Source organism: Prinia subflava, chromosome 3, assembly GCF_021018805.1.
Source record: "Prinia subflava isolate CZ2003 ecotype Zambia chromosome 3, Cam_Psub_1.2, whole genome shotgun sequence".
NCBI lineage: Eukaryota > Metazoa > Chordata > Aves > Passeriformes > Cisticolidae > Prinia > Prinia subflava.
The window spans coordinates 94554426-94576602 of record NC_086249.1 but is presented as its reverse complement, the minus strand read 5'-3'; the positions used below and the strand labels follow the sequence as shown (position 1 = coordinate 94576602).

The 22177-nt window shown below is 39.4% G+C and overlaps 1 protein-coding gene and 1 non-coding gene across 3 annotated transcripts in view; both read right to left on the bottom strand.

Moving 5' to 3' along the window:
* The window catches only part of POLA1 (DNA polymerase alpha 1, catalytic subunit), a 183600-nt gene that overhangs the window by 146288 nt on the left and 15135 nt on the right, over positions 1-22177 (bottom strand). For both annotated transcript variants that reach the window (XM_063392979.1, XM_063392980.1), the window contains exons 13-26: positions 18177-18251; positions 17676-17814; positions 16495-16652; positions 15125-15209; positions 14275-14336; positions 13444-13533; positions 11795-11911; positions 10734-10909; positions 10182-10311; positions 9722-9841; positions 8544-8640; positions 7914-8038; positions 5933-6082; positions 5584-5706 (exon numbers count right to left, since the gene is read on the bottom strand). In XM_063392979.1, the coding sequence (XP_063249049.1) occupies positions 5584-5706; positions 5933-6082; positions 7914-8038; positions 8544-8640; positions 9722-9841; positions 10182-10311; positions 10734-10909; positions 11795-11911; positions 13444-13533; positions 14275-14336; positions 15125-15209; positions 16495-16652; positions 17676-17814; positions 18177-18251 (1647 nt within the window). The remainder of the gene's footprint in view (positions 1-5583; positions 5707-5932; positions 6083-7913; positions 8039-8543; positions 8641-9721; positions 9842-10181; positions 10312-10733; positions 10910-11794; positions 11912-13443; positions 13534-14274; positions 14337-15124; positions 15210-16494; positions 16653-17675; positions 17815-18176; positions 18252-22177) is intronic.
* On the bottom strand, positions 8202-8332 carry LOC134549234 (small Cajal body-specific RNA 24). The gene has a single exon (XR_010080038.1). It is a non-coding gene; the product is annotated as a small Cajal body-specific RNA 24 (non-coding RNA).

Genomic DNA, 22177 nt, shown 5'->3' with positions numbered 1-22177 from the left:
CCTGTGCTACTGCGCCTCCCTTTTAAAAGGCATCTCTGTGAGAGAACCATGAAGGAGCTCTGCTAATCCCCACAATATTCTAGGCAGGTTTAAAGAATTTCTTTAGTAATTCTGAAGCTGAAGCATGGCAGACTTTGGAGGGTGCAGGATTCAAGTGTATTCCCCAATACTTTATTGAACACCTGAAAGTCTTTCCTGTTACCACTGGATACGGTGAGACATTTCTACCTCCCTAATATTGAAATATCAGCTCTCTACCCAACACATACGGCTTCTAAAAGGGGACATACTGTTACAGCTCATATAAAAAGAATGTTCCAGAGATCTTGTACTTCCCAGTACTCTGGTTCTCAGTTTTACCACAATTCTGGGTGAGGAATATCTTCTTGTTACCGGCAGCCAAGTTAAGATCTAACACAAGGAAAAATCTGTGTCTTTTGGCAGGACAGAAAAAAAATACAAGATAGGAAACCACAAAAAAACCCCACTATATTACAGAAGAAATAAAACAACAACTAAAGAAAACCTCCATGTGTTATCATATTAACAGTAAACCCACAGTTTCACAGTCAGGTATGAGCTAAAAAATGGCTGGTCATGCCTGACCCCTTACATCTCACACTGGGCCTGCCTCCACTTTCCAACCTCCTCCTTTCCACCAGCCCTCAGAGCACACAGTGAGTCACTGAGCCATTGATCCAACTGAAATCAATTTGGTTTTCCTCTGGAGTTAGTTTTCAACTCGGATCACCAGGCTGATCTAACTCACCATGGGGCCATGCAATTGCTATAACCCATCCACAGAAATCAGCAGTCAGGAAGTGAGAGGCACCACACCTCTTGTAATAGCACAGTCTTAAAATAAGCAGTAAAAAATAAAAAAAGTCTCTCTATTCTTCTGACTTGCTGCACAATCAATCTGAATCTGATCAATCTTCTTAAACATTTCTTGGTGAATACCCATTAAATAAAACCTTTCTGTCCAGAGGAGAAAAAAAAATACCAACATGCCATCCAAAATAAAATAATTTTTTTCCCTTCTCACTAATTTCCTCCTCACCCAAAATATTCTGGCCATTCTTCTTAATTGAAATGTTTAATTTCATCTCCTTGGAGATTCTAAAGTCTGTATTAGACCAGATGTCCTCTCCTGCACTTGACTACCAATAATATTTCAACAAATGTGAAGATGCTCCATAATTTCTCTACTCCTTGGTACTCTGTTCACATATCCAGATTGTATGCAGCCTCTCCTTGTCTACTCTAACTCATTTAGGATATCAGCATTCAGAGTAACATACATAGCTTTTTCACAGGCTCACAGTTGCACACACAGTGATAAATTTAACAACAGTGGCAAATGATTTAACCCCAACAGTTCCTATTTTGGGACAATGCAGCAATTTAGCACTATTTCTCCCCAAGATTTTGGGTTGCCATTTTTATATTTAAAAGCAATTAGAAACTCTTTGCCTAGCCTTTTGCCATCAAGTTCCATGTCTTCCAAAACTGTTATATTGATGTTGCATTCCCTGTTTAAATATAGATGACATTAGGAGGCTCCTTTCCCTCTTTTAGCAATCCTCTTTCTTCCACAGTACAGCATGGAAGAAGCCAGGACTTTTCAATTGCCCCCCTCACGTGACACCTCTTGCAGACTGTACAGCCAATGCTTTAGGTGCAATCAAGAGAGAGCAGCTGAAGATCATTTTCCCTGGATGAACAAGACTCTAAAAAAAAAGAAATGCCTGGATTTCTTTACAGATCATAATTACAGTAGACAGCCATTAACCTGCTTACCTACCCTTAATTTTTTTTAAATGAGCTCATCTTTCTCCACTTCATTTTTCTCCTCCCTCATCCATTCTTCTCCCAGACTGCAGCAATAACATGCTTTTATTCTTTCCTTTTGACTGCCAGGGCCTTAAACTAATTATTAATTGAGAATGTATCCAAAGAATCTGAATGAGAAAGTTGGAATTAACCCAATTGCCTCTTTCCCCCTTTTATTTTGCATATTTGAACACTAGGTCTACCTGTCAGCACTGCTGAAAACAGCAAATGTGTTGTTTTCCTTCCAAAGGCAAGTTTGCTTGGGCAAAAATATGCAACAGCAAAAAACAACACAGAAAAAAAAAGCAAGTACCTGGAAAAGGCCTCAGCACTGAGTGCAAGCCATTAGCAGCAAGCTGTCTACATTTAAATTCTCTCAACAACTTGGCTGTCCTGTAGGAGAATCCTGCAGCACTCCTGCATTTAGGAAACAGGACAACTGACACTTCATCAAAAGGCTTGTCCTTTAGAGAGGCTAGAACGGCATGAGCCGACACTGCCTGCTGCTGCAGAGCTGGCTGCTTGTACAGCCCCGACTCATCTTGTTTCCAGTTGTTAAATTACATTAAAGGACAGCTAAAAATATATTAAATATTTTCCTATTACTTTTCCATGCAAGCAACTGCTATAGTTACAACAAGAGTAATGTCCAGGCAAAGGCTTAGTAACATGGGGGGGTGGAGGGGAAAGTCCAGGAAATCTCCCTAACACATTCCTGATCAATGGTTTGCTAATGTAGAATTTTTTTTTATTTTTTAATTTGCTGAACTAAGGCATTTCTTACAGTCAAAAGAGAAAAATATTTACATTTGTCAAAATGGTCAAGCAGATCCGAGCTATAGTTTTAACTCACTTCCATTCCAAATTTTTGCTTTTTTCTTCTTCAGAAACACACCAGAACTAAGCAGTCTACCTGTGACATCTGAATTCTGACAAATTCACACTGATACGCCCCTGTTAAAGATTACCCACACATGAAAAACAAGGAAGACCCGTTCGAAAAACCCGATAATCGCCGTTTAAACACTGACAAAAATGAGCGTTAATTGATTAAGGATCTCCAGGTCTCCATCGCCATCTAGCGAACCCTGCCAGCCACTGTCACCCTGTCCCCTCAAACGTATTCCCTGGAATGACAGACAGGATAATTTCTGCTGGATCCAAGCTGCCCGTGGCCAGGGATGTAAGGCTTTGCTACATTCCTGTTCCCTGGCTGAAGGAAAATAAAAATAAAAATCAAGCACAGGCCCGTATCTTTCTACAGCTGACTGAAGAGAACTGAGCTTTTGTGGATTACACACAGAATTATTGAAGGTTTGAGTTGGAAGGGACCCTAGGGATCATCTACTGCTATGATCTGGCTTTTTAAAAATGGCCTTTCCTTATTATGTTTAATACTTCTGCCATCGAAATGAACACGTCAAGCTCTACTAATATAGTTCAGCAGTTCACTGCTACAGTCACAAGTTTTTATAATGGCAATGTGTAATTACAAGTATTTTTAGCCACCATAAGGAACCCCATGGCGTGGCAGCTCCACTGCTTGTACTGCACCAACATCTCCAAACCACAAAGAGAAGTTCAGAGTCCAGGACAGGTGGGACTCAGCACTTGAATCCTCTCACAGCTTCAGTGGAAAGGTTGTCAGTCACACAGTTGAAAAGCATCAATTTACAGGACTCATCAAAACTCATTCTCAGCTACATTAAAACTTAATGCTAGGATGAGCTTTAACAACTTCAACATGAAATACATATTTCCCACTTTCAATTATTCTGCTAAGACTTACGATTGAACTGTAATTGTGTTAGTGCAAATATTAAGTTCAGTTTTCATCCCACACAGTATTTTTCCCACTTAGACTTCTACATGCCTACCTGCATTTACTCAGGTGCCCTTGACAACAGTAAAAAAAAAAGGTATTAATTGCAGATCATCAGAAAAGGCCATTTAAATTTAGACCACAAATTTTCCATAATAGTTACTTTTTAATTAACCTTTTCCATAGAAACCCAAACCTCCAGATACTTAACATTTACTTCTTTTATATTAGAACTGAGTGGTAAGAGGAAACCTATGAATAGAAGGACTAATACAAAAATGTAAAGTAATGTTTTTCCAGATTAGATATTTCAACTTAGAAAAAAAAATTAAGAATAAAAAACCAACACAAACAGAAAACTAAGGTCATGTCATCTTCTGTGGCAAAAACTCAAATGGGTGCAAAGGCTTGGCAGAAGCCGGCACAGGTCCAGCACCACCAGAATTTAAGAGGTAAGAAATCCTTTCCAACCAAAGATCAGCTGTGTAAGAGAAACCATCTGTAATTACTCCCTAGCACATTCTGTAACACTTATTTAGGATTTCCCCATTTCACCATCACTCTGGAACATAAAGCAGGAACACGAGAATCTCACGTAGGTACCTCATAACTGCTACATTTAAGACAAACGAGAATAAACTCTGTGTGCAAACAGAAAGTATTTCCCCATCTTAACAGAGGCCAAAAGCTTAAGTATGCATAGAATACCAGGTCTGTGGCACGTGGTCCGTATGACATATGGAGATCATTAAAAAGAAATCAAAGAAAAAAGTAGAATTCATTACTTTTGAAATACCACTAGAAAATACAAATCTATGACACTCTGCTGCTTTGCATGCCAACCTCATAGACAACATGAGGTTGAATCTTACATCAACAAACACAATACCTTATTAAAGGAAATACAACTTCTGAATTCACATGGCTGCACGGCACATTTGCAATTACCAAACTTGGAAATTATTTCTGAGTTAAGCAGATATGTAAGGTGAAACATAACTGCTCACATAAATTGGGAAGACAGCAAATGTGGGGTTCTCTCTAGAGAACTGTTTAGATAAGAAGATAATTAAAAACAAAGATGTGTTACTAGAAATAAAACACCCCCATGCAATTGAATTGGGTTGGGAACTGTGAAGTGGGTGTGCCCTCACATCACAGGAGGAGGAGCCTGTCAACAGGGATGTGACCTCATCCCTGATCAACCCAAAGGCTGAGCAGCCATCCTCACACAACTGTTCCTGGCACCTCTGCAGACTCCTATTTAGTATTCTCTTTTATAAGGAACTCATATCAAACATCGTTATGTTTTAAGACAATGAATGTATATCAGTGGTATGTTTTGGATCATTTAAGATTATTTTTCCCACAGGGACAAAACTGATGTGGTCTGTATTGAGCTACCATCCTAATCAATAACAAGAGTAGTTTTGTCTATAAAGTCAAGTACAACTCTTTAAAATAAAATCTGAGGCTAATGAGAAACTTTATTTTAAGGAACAAACAGTTTCCAAAAATAAGCCCTGATACATAATCCATTGCCTTCATGATTAATCCTTCATGATTTATTAGCCCTATCACAAACTTTAGGGGTTCAGGAAGTCCTACCAGGCCACGGGACAGTCTGGCTACATGCAAGCTCATCCAAAGCTGAAGCATACCACCAAATCAAACCTATCAAGCAGAACTGGAAACTCATGGAAAATGTAAAAACAGCCTTGATTTGGTGGTTTTTTTTGTTGTTGTTGCTGTTGTCACCACATCTGGCCCATTGAAACCACATAGTTTCACAATACAAGAAAGATAAACTTAAGAGTTCTGAAACCAAAAGCAGGTTCAAGAACAAAACCATCCTTGTATTTAATGACAAAAAGCAGGTGGCTTAAATTCAGCCTTTTTACATGTGTGTAGAATGTTTAATGACTTACCTCTCTCCCTTTATGTGTCACCAAAGCAGCCAGAGGCTTGGCGTAGAATCTGCTGTAGGAAAATCCCAGGCAGCCATACATGCTGTTAGCAGTGAGTTTCAAAGCTTTCTGTCTGATATCATACTGAAAAGAAACACAACCAGAAAAATGATCCAACCACAGCCATCAGGGAACAGAACTTAATGCTCACAATTACATTCACAGCTTTTTTATACAGTCTGCAGCAGTGATGGGCTACAAATAAAGCACATTACAATCACTGCTCACTACTAATCATCCCTATTCTACAAGGCTGATCAGGGCACTTAAGGGGAGAGGGGGAAAATCAGCGGAGTTCTATAAAACACACCTGTAAATAGAGGTCAGGATTTAAATCTGGCTGTTTCATTAACTGCTTAACTTGGCGTCTTCTCTCCACCAGTTTCCTGATTTCTTTAGGCAAAATTCCCATTTCCAGGGATGGGTCTGGAAGCTCTGGAATTTCTTCCTCCTCTTCAACCTGTGAAATGATCACTGCTGTGTATCATTTTATTATTTTATTAATCTAAGATTAGATTTTAATGCATTAAGTGAAAAGCCTGGGGGGAAAAAAACACCAAAACCATACAGCTTATGCCAGTTCCTGCAGAGCACCCAAACCACAGTTTACAACAAGCATGAGAGGTTTTTTTGCAGTGTTTACCTGTATTACTTTGCCCCTGCTGGGGGACAGGGCCTAAGTCTGTTTCACTGTTGGAGAAACACAAAGAAGGCATGGACAGTAGCAGGAAGGTTTTTATTTTTTATTAGTGTGCGTGTGTTGCATATTTATGTGTGTGTGTATATATATGTGTGTGTATGTGTATGTGTATATATATGTATGTATGTATGTATATATGTGTGTGTATATATATGCGCACACACATAAACCCAGATAAATAACATACACACATTCTCACTCTTAGGTAGATATAGATAAATACAAAAATATACAGAAAAGTACACACACAGCAATTCTTTCTGTGCTGAAACATCCATCCCTTTTTCATCATCACGTAAGTACTTCTGGTGTTCAGACCTGTCAAAAGGAGCATGTGCTCTGTGGAACTGATACTTTGAATGGTAAAACTGACAGAAGTCAAATCAAGCACAGCAGTAGAACAAAAACTCCACCCCAAGCAACTCTTGATTATAGCAAAACAACATAGCAGAAAGGACACCTTCTTAGCATGACTGAGGAAATGGCTGATCAGCAAAAATGGAAATGTATTTCAAGCATAGTGGAAGTGACAAATGTACAAAGGAAGGGCAATACAGATGCAGTGAGGTTGGCAAGTTTAGTAAAGCAGTCTGAGGAGAACTGTAACAAGAAATTACACCAAAGCCTGATTAAACATCACACAGCAAAAGAAATCAAAATTAGCTGCTTTAGGTTGAAGCACACTTCAGAAAGCTGGGAAAATCCAAAGACAGCTTGAAGGAACTTACTGAAAGAATTCCACATACTTGTCTCCTCGTTTCTGTTACTATGTTCATATTTCAGTTGCTACAGGACTAACTAATTCCAACCTGTGAGCTGATAATAGTTAAAAATAAAAGCTTCTGATTTAACCTTCAGACCTGACCAGCTCAATGCTTCAGTTTACAACACAGCTACACCAAGTGTTTCAGCAGAGCTGAGCACATGAGAATCTCCAGCCATGGGTGAGCCAGAGCCAACACAGCTGCTTATAAAACAGTACATCCAACTGTACCTTCAGGAGGTTTTTCAGTTGTGTTTAACATAGGTTGAACAGCAGGAGTTTTTGTGAAGCTGGTGCCACAGCTCACACAGCCACAGCATCACCTGCCCAAGTCACACTCATGATTTTCCTCATGTCTGATAAGGCTTGAGCTCATAATTGTATTCTCTACTGTAGAAAGCATGAGAGTTTTGCCTACCTCCATCAGGTGTATTTGCATTAACTCTTTTGCAACTTAACTTCAGGAAGCCTCTATCAAGCTAGGATGAAGCTTGTAAAGAGGCTCAGAAACTGCTAGAGAGGATAGCTGAAAAGGGTCAGAGTCTCAGTAAAAATCTTCTTCCATGAGGATACCAAGATTAGATGGGAGAGAACTTACCAAGATTCTGTAAGAGGTGACAGAAAGGAAGGTGACAGGCAGAAAATATTTCAGAAAGTCCCAACCCACAAATTAATATGATACATCTTTAAACAAGAATCACTTTTTATGCGTGAAAGGGGACAAAAAAAAAGAAACTGTGAAAAAGAAGTTTCTTAAGGAGCTGATTCATTGAAAACACTCTGAAGTCAAATCAGTGTAATTTAAGCTACAAGTTAAAGCACACAAACCTCTGCTCTTTTCTGTGCTTCTGATGACAGTCGCTGCACTGTGGTAAAGCAGATGTTGAACTCCTGGATAATCGATGGGTACAAGCTGTTGAAGTCGAGAAGCAAAATAAACTTGTCATAAAAACCTAAAACAGAGTTTAAAACAAAAGTCATAATTACTAAAGTCTCCAAAAGGACTTCATGCAACTCCTCAACTATTATTTAAGTGACAGTAATACAATGTACCACACTTCCATAATCTAAATCCCTTCAAGCAGCTGTTGAGATGCACCAGAGCCCTTCAGAGAAAGCTGTCAGAAGTGGAACGATCCAACCCCATTAACTCACCAGAGTTGAACAGATAGCTTCTGTGTTACTGTAGGACACTTGTACAGTTTTCTCCACAGAGAGGAGAAACTGAAAGAAAACTTACGTGTCCATTAGAAAATTATACATAAACATACAGTCCTAATTCCTCAAAAGAAGCAATTCCACAATCAGTGTTGGGAATTTTGTTGTATGCAACAAGATTCCCTTCAAAATCATGATACTAAACTCCCACAAACACAGATCCCCCACTGCAATTTCTCTGTATTAATATAACCTACCTGTCTCTAACTTTATTGAAGAAAGAAAATTGCCACATCTTACCGACTTTGGGATCCAAGACTAAGCCCCCAGCATATGCTGCTTTCTTTTTCCCTATCTTTGATTTATTCTGATCTTCAAAATCTTCATCTTCATCCACCTACATTTGGCATTTAAAAAAGTCATTATCTAGTCTCTAAGATTTCTGTAATGTTAGAGGAGTTATTTTTGGCAAGTCAAATACAAATTTGGGAGTCAGTGCAGAATTCCTTTTAAAATATATGCATAATATGGTGTTTTCATCATGATCCTTACTAAAGCTCTCTGCACGTCAAAACAGCCTTCAAACCAACTCTGACAGGAAAAATCTGCTAACAAGAGATTACAAAGACTTTAAAGCATTGTCATCATTCAACATGGCACCAGAATGCCTTTCCCACCTGGCTGTAAAAGACCACACTATGAAAAAAATCAACTCATGACCCAGAAGTGATATGATTGCCCAATTAAAATGTTGGTTTTGCAAACAGAATGGCTGGGCTTGAATATAACAAATAAAAACATTACTACTGACCTAATGGTATTTGTTATGTTGTAATAAGAATTCTTCTCCCAATTGTTCAATTCTATTCTGAATCATTTAGAATTCCAGTGCTACTTTGATGCAACAATACAATCAACAAAAATTATTGCTTTCAGGTTTGCTGTTGAACTTATTCAAAACCAAAAAGCAAAGTATAGTGAAATACAAACACTTTCTCAAATTTTAATTTGTTCACTAACAAATATTTCTGGATATTTCTATAATTACTATTTATGCTGGTATTACACAAAGGAATTTTTTTTAATACCTTTGAGTATTTCATCCATGTAACAAATTTTTCTTGAAATACTGTTCACCAAAATAACTAAATGCAGATATTAAACAACACAGATAGTCTTCTTTACTGTTTCCCCACGCAGACAATTACTTAGCTTATTTTAATTTTAAAGTAACAGAACAACTGAGTTTTTATAGATCTGTGATGCAATGGAAAAACAGTTACACTGCCCCACTCTCACTATGAATTCCACACAAAAGCAATGTTTTCAGTAATAATATGCTCTACCATTAAGTTATATCTAAATTATATTTGAGGTTCTTTGTGTTCCCACAGAACAGTAAACACGCAAAAGATGGAAGAATGTTTTTTCCTCTTTTTTTTAATAAAAACTCTTGGGAAGAGAAAAACTGGACCCACCAGCTTCTGTGGAGGCTTTTTGAAAACTTGTTTGTCTGGCACTATGTAATCCTTCTCGTGAAAGGCATGGAGCAGCAGGAACTCGTTACGTTCAGATCGTCCGCCCATCATTGTCCTTGACTACACAGGGGTGAAAAGAGAACTCAAAGCAAAGCACAGAAAACACTGACAGCAAAACAGACTAAGCAATGTCCTTCAACCATTTAATTTCACCTAGCATTACTATTGTTCTGTATCCTCACTGTGCACAAAACTCAAATGTGATCTTTTTAAGGAAGTTTTACATGATTACTTGATTAGAACATTGAACCCTCCTACTCTTCACAGCAAAAAATTTACAGCATAGTGCATTCTAAATTAGTGTTTGGAAATTAAACCCAGCAAATCAAACACAGAAAACATGGAACTGTTTGTGGGAGGGAACGACAATAGAGAGGGGTGGAAAGTAATGAAACTGTACCATGACATTCCCAGCGATGTTTGTTATCTGAAGAGCCAGTGGCAGAACATTCAGCTCACACATGATCTGGAGAATGAATCTGGCATCTGTCCAGGTGTTTTCCAGCATGAACAGTAAGCGAGGAGAATCACTGGAAAAGAAGGGGCATGGCCTAGCAAAGATCTCAAAATCGATCTCCTTTGTACTCTGTAGAGTTTAGACCTATGTGCTGTACAGAACACGTGGTATCTGTAGCACACAACTGATGAATTTTATAGCAAGCTCTTGTAATTGAAAAACCACCCCAAAACTCAGGCTTGCACCTCCTGTTAGTCTGTCTACACCAATGCTCCCACAAATCAATTTGCTTCACACATAATAAGCCACCAGTAGCCACCACAAGTAGTTTGAAACATTATTTTATAATGTTAAGACAGTATTTAACTGTTATTTCAAATCCCAGTATGCTAAGTCAGCATCCCCATGACAAATCTAGTACGCAAAAGTAAAACTTTATGTCAGGAAACCAGCTCCTCTCGAGAGAAGGATTAAAATCCTAAATCAGCAACATACCTGTACATATTTCGAATCTCCTCTGGTAGAATTGTTACCTTCTCTGTTTTCAAGATCTGATGGACCAGTTCATGCAAATGGTAACTTTTGCAGCGGATCAGTTCTTTAGCAGAAATTTCCACATCACAGATCATCCGACCGCAGGCAGCGTTCCTTTCAGCAAACCCCCCTCGGCCCTTCATCATATCACAGAGGGAGAGAAAACCCCAGTAAAGTGAACATACAAACATTAACCAAAAACATCTACCCACAATGTAAGTTTATAGCACTAAGTCAAGTCAGTAGTCAAGTCAGTTGGTCACTAAGTACTTGAATATCCTATTAAATACCACTAGCACTAAAGGACTTATAATTATGCCCTAAAGGAACCCATGGTATCTTTCACTGTATGTAGATATTAAGAAATAGATAATTAACTTTCACTACTAGTTATACCTTAACTCTTCAACTATCTTGCTTTTTTTTTTTTTTTTCTTCAATCATTAGAATAGCCCCAACAAGAACATGGGTGTGGATTTTGTCTTTCCTTCAAGGATACTTTTTATAATAACAGCAGGATGCAAAAGTTGCAGAACCACACAGAAATACCCAACTTGTCCTCTAGGAAGGACCAGAAGGCAAGAACACAGCTATGTTCATCACTTCAATACTCCAAGCTTCACACATTGTCCTCTGAACAAATAGGTACTGAGAACTACAGAATTATTAGCTTTGCAGTTCTCTGTGGGATGATTCACCCATCAATCCAAATTGCTTTTTCTCATTTTACAGTTACAGCAGACAAAGACGGTTACAGTAAAGACTATTGCAATTAATCTGTCATTACTGCCATGTAGCTGAGATAAGTAAACTAAATTAGCCTAACTTGAAAATCAGTTTATCCTATTACTGTAATAAAAGTCATATAAACACTCATAATTTCTGATCTGGGACCCACGAAATTCAGTATGACCAGCAGTCTAAATACATCAGTGTCACATTTACAATTCTTTGGAAAAACTAATTCATTTTTAATCACATGCAACAAAAAGGGGCTTAAAATACTTAAGCAATCTTATTACCCCAAGCTTTGGCATATTAGATCTCCTCAGTCGACCTATCTTGGACCAGTGAGGAACTTTGCACAAATTAATTCTTTGAAGCAGCACTTCCAGATCAAATCCATAAATATTATGACCCTTGAAGCAGAAAAAATAACAAAAAAGGTTACAACAAATGCAAATTGAGAGACTTACTTTCACACACACTCAGTATTCCTTTGCCCTTTGTGATTTTTTCCAACTAATTGATGGCATTATCTCTCTTGTAGAAAGCACTTTCTAAGAGAACGTTCATCAACAGTACTCATTAGTCTTAACACTAACAATGCTGTTCAGTAGAATACCAAAATCAGCTCTATAACTGCCTCATTGCACACAATTCAGCTTCATGCTTTGATACCAGAGCTTAGGATTTAAAGCTTTCCAGAAAAATCCACAACATTCTTCACAGAGCATATAAATTAAAGCTAAGAGTAATTCCTTTTCTCTGCATCTGTGAGAGTCACAATAGTGGCATCAAAATACTGTAATTTTTTTCCTTTGATACCTCAACAGGAACAGCTGTTAAATCTGGGTATGAACACCTTGCAATATTTACATATCAAAGCACTCCAGCAATATTTTGAACAGTGCTGAGTACATTGATGACACTGGTCTGTACCCTCAGCTGAAAGCAAAATGCTGCCCTGAGGAACACGAGGCAGTCACCAGGAGCTGCAGGTCCACTCCAGCAGGTACCTCAGTGCAGTGCAAGACTGTGCTACAGAAGCAGCTCCTTAAAGTGGGAGCAGCATTTCAACAGCACTAATTAAACCAGGTGCAAATTAAACTGCACTAACACAGCTCTGCTCTTTCCAGGATAGCAGCTCTCACACCCTGGCATCTTCAATTTTAAGCCACTGGCTGCAGTGTTTCTTCTGATTCTTTGCCATAGCCACTAGGAAGGTTAGGTCACAGGGCAAACACTGGAAACATCAGGCACTGACTGCTCATTTCATCATATTCCCATCACTTCATTATTTCTATCTGCCTACAGAAGTCAGGTAAATACACACAATTTAAGCTGTGTGTAATCAACCTCAGACTTCCAACCAACTTCAAATTGTCTTCAGAATTTTATTATGTGGAAGTTAGAACTGCACATTAATTAAACATAATAAAAAAAGAGAAAATGAGTAATTATAATAAACCCTCAGCTGCTAAAACAGTAGAAAACATAAGAATGCTTATTGCAAAACTTTGCTCAGATCTCGTGGATTTGTATAGAAGGTTACTTTGATTTACAGCATAAACACAAATTATATGAGCATCTGAACTGCAACAGAATCTTAAACATACCAAGAGTTGCCATTTTTCTAGAAAATCATCAGAGGTTTTTGTTGTGTTTTGTCTTTCAGAGTAAAGAAAAAAACCAAACTTGTTTCAGGTATTGTGAAAATACTGCCTATTTTAGCTATTATGGGAAATAATAGTATGTATAAAATGCTGTCAGGGAAAATTCCGTATCATCTTTGAATCAAAATATACCTGCTGTCTCATAAGCAAACTCAATTCATAAGGTAGTCTAAGAGAAGCATTAAAAAGCCTATAAGGGGACAAAAGAAAAAGAACAAAGCTGACCAACTGACAATATACTTTAATTTAACTCTCAGAGTCTCAGAGCTACTCACCACAACAACGTCTGGGTCAATTTTGTGAATCTTCGCAAGGAAAAATCCCAGCAGTGTTCTCTCTGTTGCAGCAATTTCTATTTTAGCATTCTAAAAGGAGCAAGAGAGCACCTGATTTCAATGACCCAATAAGTTTAAAATGGAAGCCTCTCCTCTCCCCTGCTAGCTACAAGACAATAACAAAGCACCACAGAGTTCTGCTGTTTCCTTCTGTAATGCAAGGATTTTTTTTTCTCACTCCCATAGACATTGGAAAGCTTTTCTCAGAGGCTTTTTCCCATTCTGCTTTTGAATGCAGGTGTCTGGTGATATTTTAAGAGCCTCGTAAGAATCAAGCACACCAGGAAAACGCTCCATATGCATCCTTCACTCAAAGACTTTAAGATGACACAGAAATAGAGGAAAAACAAAAATAGGTTACTTTATTATTCTGTCAGCTCTCCCACCACCCTTTAGAAGGGACATCTCCTAAATTTTGACAGACTTTACTCTGCAAGTAAAGAAGAAACAAATTCTCCCAGTTTACTATGAGTGCAGAGTCAGGTATAATGAAAATTAACCACAATTTTAGCATCTCTGCAAAATCTTTCTAACTCTCCTGTCTAACACCCCATCTATTTTAAGAGCACAATTAGCAGCAGTACTGAGTCACACAGAGCACACAACACTTTTTTTACAAACACCACAGAATAAATACCTGGATTTCAGTTTGCAGAGTGGAAAACTAACTAAATCATTCCATTCCTATTTCTTTTCACCCCTTACCAAAAGCACCATGAAGTTCATATTGTCTAAGGTACTGTAATCAGAAGGGTAACAAAATGAAATTACCTTCTTTTTAACGGCTTCTTTGAAGTCATAAGGAAAAATGCAATCACTGGGTTTGGAAACGGCTGCAAAAAGTGATATTTGTACTTACACACAAGTTCCTAATTGGACCCTCCCCATAAGCACCCATTCACAACAAAGGGAGCTGAGAAAACTGACCTCTAATTCTGAAACACCAGCTTTAAGTGAATACTGTCTTTAAGATAACCAAGTAATTACTGAAGGATTAACCAATCTCAATCAGTCATATTTGAGGTTATTATTATTTTAATAATAATTAATTATTATTAAAACTATGGGCCACAGCTCCTGAAGAACTTCCCTCACAAGCATTCAACACCTCATCACTTCCAGCCAGGGTCTGAATCTCAAGGTTCAGCTGATATTACTGCAATGACACTGCTGCAAGACTTTTTTTTTCCCCTAAGAAAATTTGTTTTTATAAATACTTCCATTTAGAAGAGCTGAGCGGAAAAATAACTAAAGTGACGGTAAATAAACAGTCCAAATTAATGGGCAGAGAAAGATGAAGTAAAACCAATAAAAATTATGGGAAACTATAGAGCAGGGTTACTTGGCATCATCTCAAACTAAGATCTTTTTAATTAAAGTCTTGGATAAAAAGTCAGTAACCAGTGAAGTTAAAAATGGGGACAAAAGGCTGTCCGGGAGTTGAAATTTTGTCAGTTGTCTATTTTATGCCATTATTGCTGTAGTAATAGAAAGAAACAAAAATTTAAATAAAGAAATGAATATAACCCTCACATACAACCAAAAGCCAAAACAGAACAAAAAACAGGAAAAAAATCACAGAATTAATTATTTTTCTACCTAAACTGATCCAAGTACATACCACAGAAGTGTGTTTGAAAAGGAGGCTGAGGTGGAGCCTTATCCAAAGGAAATTTCTGATGAACCAGAGCTGCAACAGCCACAACCTGTACCAAGGAGATACAGAACACACAACTTCATAAGCACAAATAAGCACCCCTACTATCCACACTCATTTCTTCCATGCTTTTTTTTTTTTTTAGGAGTTCTCATCTTTCTCTTGTTTCTCCAACAGATCTTTCTTAAATTAATTCCAACTACAAATAGTTGAAAAAAAGAAAGTTATCAATTGATCTCAAGGAAAATAAAATACTTCTCGCTCCTAAATGGTTATAAATTTGAGAGGAAAAATAATTCACTTTGGAAAACAACTAGTTTTATCAGTTTTTGTTCTGAATCTGACCAGACCCCACAATATAAAGGATTCCCTATGCAATGAGGGGAGATGTGAGCAGGGCAGAGAAGCCTTGCCTCAGGAAGGGCTGCCCCTAAGCAAGCAGTCAACACTGCCAAGAGGCAAAGAGGTTGAGTGTTTGGCAGCCAACAGCTTTAATGATGCTTTTGATTGCTCTGCTGGCAGGATGGCCTGGCTCCCCAGACACTGATCAGAAAAATCCAACAGAAAACAAAGCAGAAAGGCTTTAAAGCATCTTGGCAAGCAGAGTCCTGTTGGTACCTTGTGTATGTCCTGTTACTTCGGCCAGAAACCACATATTTCCATACTTCCACCAAAAAAATTTAAATTCATCATGAGGAGTAATTCTGCTTGAAATACTTTCCAACCTATTAGTCTTAAATTCAATTAGCCATAAACAAGTATCCTATTTGTGAATACTAAATCTCTTCTAACGTTAATGAGAGCTATGTTAAAAAAAGAAGTGCTTAAGTACACATTGTGGTCTGCAGTCCACAACTGAGAGTGGCTACCTACATCTCTCCTCCATTCTGAGGAAAGATCTTACAGCAGAATAGCAGGTGCTCTAAGATCAAGACAGAATTTTTAAATTAACTGTATTAGTAGAAAAGCCTGGTCATTTTACCTATGACCTATGATTTGCTCTAGATAAATAATTAATTCAGTAAAAGTAATTAATTAATTAAAACTAATCCATTAACAGCTATGCTGAGGCAGTCTCATTTTTAGCCATGAGGCACAACTGACAAAATAGAAGGCTTGAAAACATACACAGGATCCACTGTCACAGTAAACATTCTCACCAAGCAGGCCCAGAGTGAGACCCCAGTAAAAATTTCTTTGAAAAGCCCAGAGCAGAGAGACTTTTCAAGAGTAAATACATTTAAACATGTTTTATGAGGCTCTTCCAAGCCTTAGAGAACTTTTAGTATACGCCAAAGAACAAAACCAAACCAAAATGAGAAGAGATTAGTTACCTCATTCTGGTGAGTCTTTGGGTTCTGAATGGTCTTCATGCTGAAGGACATAACCACCAGAGGAGGAGGAGGAGGAAGATCTTTAACCACATGCACCAAGGCAGGCTTCATGACCACAGCCTCCACTTTACACCAGCTCACTGGCTGATTTGAAGGCTCTGAGGAAACAACACAAACCCCTTCCATTCTTCTGGGAACCACGGACAAGGCTTCTCTGATGGCTGCACAGGTCACATCCTTTAAATGCTTTGCCCAGGTGGGATAGTCCAAGACCCACACTAATCCTGCCCAATTTTTGGTAACTCCCTGACTGATAGCAGGAGCTCTTCAACACCAAATAACAAAGAGAAAATTTGGATCAAGGTCTGCATAACCCAAAAAAACCTTCAGGAAGCTTTACACAGAGTCATCCATACTGATATCAGCTCTGTCAGTGACTGAGTGAGCTGGACAAGAGGAGAACCCCCTGGTATCAGCATTCCTACAGTCAGTTCTACACTGGAAGTGCCCCAAGAAGACTGCACTTAACAGAGGTAGCTTTTGTCCAGCATGATCAACATCCCTGTGTTCGTGGGAATATGCAGCACATTGAATAAAAGGCTCTTACCAAGCCAAGATAAAGCAGCATGACCATCTTTAAGTGCTGTAAGTGCTGCATGTCACTCACGAGGAGAAGGGATTTAAAACTAAAACAGCTCCACACCACAAACTTTTCCAAGTGTCAGGAAAAAATAGATAAAAACCTAATTCATAAACAACAAAAAAAAAAATCTAGCAGCCGTTTGTTCTTCAGAAAAGATATTTGCAGAAAAAACCCAAATTTTAATTTATAAAGAGCAGACAGATGAGTTGTTCTCAAGTCAAATAAGTTTAGCTCCATATAGACAGCATTAGGGCATGCATCAAACAGCAGCTGCTGGGCACTGCACAGTTCCCTCTCACAGGCACTGAAAGTCAGAATCTCATCTGTACAGTGTTCAACTTTATAAGGATAGTTGTCATTCCAAAAAAAGGAAGAATAAGTTACAATTTGTACTAGATAAAGAAAATTAAACCAAGAAGTTTTAAGGTTAATGGACAAAATGATAATTTATCCATACAACTTAAATTTCCCCTCCCCCCCAATCTATAATTATATGTGTTTCCTAGAAACCAGATATTTCACATGCAAACCACCATACGTGGATTTTTTATTTCCAGCCAGCAGGGTCCTTTGATCTTCTGATTCATCAGGAGAAGTTCCAGGCTAGAGGTGTTGGTTCCAAAGACGTGTGAGAATGTTTGTCCCTTCAGATCTTGGGGAAGCCGAGGGCACTCAGCCTAACAAGTAACAGGAGCAGTGAGTCATTTCCACACACAGAAATCTTCAAGGGTGACACACCAGCAATTCAGACAGCACCTTAACAAAACTACACAGTACTGAAATCATCACCATTCCCCACAAGCAAAGCCCTAACCCACAACACCTTACAGTAATTGAGGAAATCACACTACAGGCTCCACTTAAAAATCAGGACAGTAATGTAAAAACACACTGAAGTTTAAGTTCTTCATCCACACTGAATATATCAGCCAAGACTACAATGTTCAGTGACCATTTAAATACAGAAACTGCTCATGTTGTAAACTTGATTAGATTAAAAAAACAAGTTATGGTATTTTATCAGATTAATTATACTCACTGAATATTTAACTTCCAGGTATTCAGATTTTGCTGGTACATCCGGAATCTCAAAAGCGTAGTATTTTTCCACTTTCTATACAAAACAAAGGTATTATACTTTCAGTATCTCCCAACTGAATATTCATTCTGTCCAACAAGAAAGCTAAAGAAAAAAGGCCAGGCAAAACACACGTTTCAAATATCATGGGCTTGATCATGTATTACCAATTCTGCAACTCATTATAACCAGATGAAGAAAGTAAGAATAGTTTAGTGCCTGTTTTTAATCTCTAGATGTTTTCTTAGCCTTAAGAGTTTCTACAGAATTGACTTGCAAATATACTAACAACCACCAAAAAAAAACACCTGGTAGTTGGGCAAACTCAGAAATATTCTTTAAATTCACTGGTTTCAGGCATGCTCATGAGAATTGGTGGCTGCAGATCACTGCAAAAACCCAGAATGGCTGAGATGGAAAGGGATTTCCAGGCACTGTCTAGTCCAGCTGCCTGCTCATAGCTGGGTCAATCACACGGTTTGACTGACCCAGGGTAAATCCCACAGGGTTTGGGCTGCTCAGGGCTCTCTCCAGCCAGATAGGAATATCCCTAAGGATGGAGACTCCACAGCCTCTCTGGGCAACCTGTGCCAGTGTTTGATCTCCCTTACAGCAAGGCAGCGGTTCACATTCTGATAAATTTCATGTGTTTCAAATGGTCTCTGTTGCTCTTGTTCTCCACTGGGCACCAGGAAGAATTCTGCCAGAGTCATCTTTACTCATGCTCATCAAACATTTATCAACAATTAAAAGATTTGCACTGCCAGTCCCTCACCCTGAACCTTATCTTCTGCAGGCTGAGCACTCCCAGGTTTCTCAGCCTCTCCTCACATGGCAGATGCTCCAGGCTCTGTAATTATCTTTGTGGCCCTATTCTGGATTTGTTCCAGCAGCACACATTATTCCTCACAGAGGAGCTCAGCTGAGCAAAGCACTCCCCAGGTGCTCCAAGGGGAAAGGACCAACCCTTGACACTTGCTGGTAATGCTCATGGCTGTCTTATTCCCAGGAGAACGCGGCTGGTCTTGTTCAACCCCCTGTGTACCAAGATGAGCAGGTCCTTCCCTCCAAGGCTGCCTTCCAGCCACTCAGCCACCATCATCTACTAGTGCCTGAGGTTACTCCAGTCTTCATACAGGACCATTTCCTTTTTTCAGTATTTGATGGGATTCCTGTAGGTCGTAAGATATATCCAGCCTGTTGAAATTCCTCTGACAGCACATCCATCTGGCATATCAGCCGAGATCTCCTGCTTTTGTACTGCCTGCAGACTTGCTGTGTGTGCTCTATGCAACCACACAAATCCTTAAGGATGGTCAGCAGGACTGGATCCAGCATCAACCCGTGGGGTGCACCCTAGGGACTGGCCTCCACCTGGATTTTGTGCCAGTGATCACAGCACCCTGAGGCCAGCAGGGCAGCTGGTTTTCAGTCCACCCCTCTGCCCCCATTTCATCAGCTTGTCTGTGAGGATGCCATGGTAGGCAGCGTTGACAGCCTCACTAAAGTCAAGATGAGTAACAATCACTGCTCTCCTCTTGTCCACCAAACCAGTCCATCTCCTCCCAGAAGGCTACCAGCTTGGTGAAGCATCATTTTCTCTGTGAATCCACACCAAACACTCCCAAGTACCCTCTGTCATTGGCCAGCTCCCTCTGCACACAGGGGCCCATCACATCAGATAGCAACGTGCCTTTATCTATCCAGTTTGTTTATATGTGTCCCAACCTGATCCTCCTCCTCTGAGAACAAGTCTTCTATGCTTCAGGCTTTCCTCTGGTCTCTTGACCATCAGAGATTGCTAAAAGCTGGACTAAGCAGTAAAGACCAAGGTGAAGAAGACGCATGATACCACAGCTTATTCCAGACCTCTGTCTCCACACCTCCTGTCCCTATCAGCACACTTTTCTCCTAGTCTGCCTGTACCTACAGCAGCCTTTCCTAGTGGTTTACTTCTCCCTCACCAGATCCAACTCCAGGTGTGATTTGGCTTTCCTTTCTCCACCAGGATGTCCCTTCCATCAGCCCACCCTCTAATCCTGACCAGCTCTTTGCCCACCCTCAGGCAGAGCTCCGTGCATTCCCATTGCTCTGATACACAAAAGGGCTTCCCCCTCCTTGCCATCCCAGCCTGTCTTAACCACATCCCCCATGTCTATGATCCCAGCCAGGTTGTGTCTCTGTAACTGCACAACTCCTCCCTTTACACTGCAGGCTTTGGTGTACCAGCACTTCAGAGGGGAGCCCAAGAGAAATGATTTCCCAACCATCTGCCAGCTTTTATCACAGGCTTACAGCAGATCATTTCTGTGACACTACTGTATTTTTCACTTTAAGCGACTTAGGTTTTACTAGAAAGTAGTCAAGTTTGTTTATGTATCTCTAGCTAAGACAGTTAAAGAAGTCTGAAGTTCGGTACAGCTTTATTGAAAGTTAAGTATCACTTCTGCTTTCTTCAAGAACAATAACAATTTTCTACAACACACACAGCTTGTTGGTTTCTATAAATAACTACCTTCATTTTCCAAATTATTACAATATCCTGTGCAACAGTGCTCTGGCACCTGCTGAAATGCCATGCTCTAGCATGTCGTGTGTGTTCTGCTCTGTAGTACTTTACAAACCATCTGCACCACTGTTACATACTATTGTTATTATATTATGTCATAACTATGCTGGCACATTACTTTAGTACAGGAATTCCTAGAGGCACCTTAAATTAAAACATTTCTCACTGGACAATGCACTATGTTCACCACTTAATACACAATACTCAGCACAATAGGCCACTAGAGACAGTTCAATAAGAAAAAGCAAAATCACCACAAATGGGAATAAAATTTACAAAATTAACAAAACACATACACAGTTAGCCAAACCTGAAGTTATTTGGTTTGGGGGTTGGATGGCTGGGGTTTTTTTTCCTTAAATTAACAGCATAAGCAATAGTTCCCTCAGGGTGCTACAAGAGGCAGTTAAGCTTGTTACTTCATGTACTACTGCAGTTGTAAGGCTGCAAAGCCTGGGCAGGAGAGGAGAAGAGAGGAGAGGGGCCTCTGCTATAAATAGGAAGCAGACAAATCCAGAAACTACTATGGCATTAACAGGTTCATGGAAACAGAAGTGTAACATGACTTGATAGAAGAGCACCACTGTGAAGCCAGATCAGCATTGCAAATCACCATGCAAATGTAGATCTGGTGAGCCACAGCAGCACCTAACACAGCAGATCAGAGCTGTAACACATTAGATGGCAATACACTGCTTTTAGCACATATCTCTGGTGCTCCCCCTCCTCTTTTTTTAATTTAAAAAAAAAAACCTCTCAGGCTTCCAACAAGTTCTTGTTGCAAACGCAAGATGAACATAGTATAAAAATAGTCTGCTGTAGTGTTTCATCTGCGTTATTCCACAGAGCTCAGCTCAATTACACCAGCGTCTGGTCATAACTCAGTGAATGAATGCTTGCTGCAGAATAATCTGCCCTTCAAGTGGCCCTTCAGAGAGCAGAAATGAGCAGCAGTGATTAGCTGCTAAGTTCCTAAGTGGAGTAAGGCTGCTTTCAAATTGATTTGTGAAGACTTGCTAACTTGGCAGCAGTGCAACCCATTGAAGCTACAATTAGCAGCAGGTGCAGCAGGAAATGATATGGCTTAAGTGTGTTCAAAGGGACAAAGTTGGGTGCTGGCAAGGCCAAGACGTACAGAGAACAAGTCTTGGTGTCTCCACATCATCACAAAAAGGGGTATTCTGAATAAAACAACTCTGGGTGCATGGCAGGGATGTCAGTAACCTTCCTGATTTCAAGCTGATGATGGAAGAAGAGTGGTTTTCAGTTTCACAGTACTGTGCAAACACTGAGACTTCATGTTAATCTGAATGCATTGCTCACAGTCTCACCTGAGCAGCACAGCCATTACTTTGTTTGAAATATAGCACCGAACCACTGGGTGCACATCACA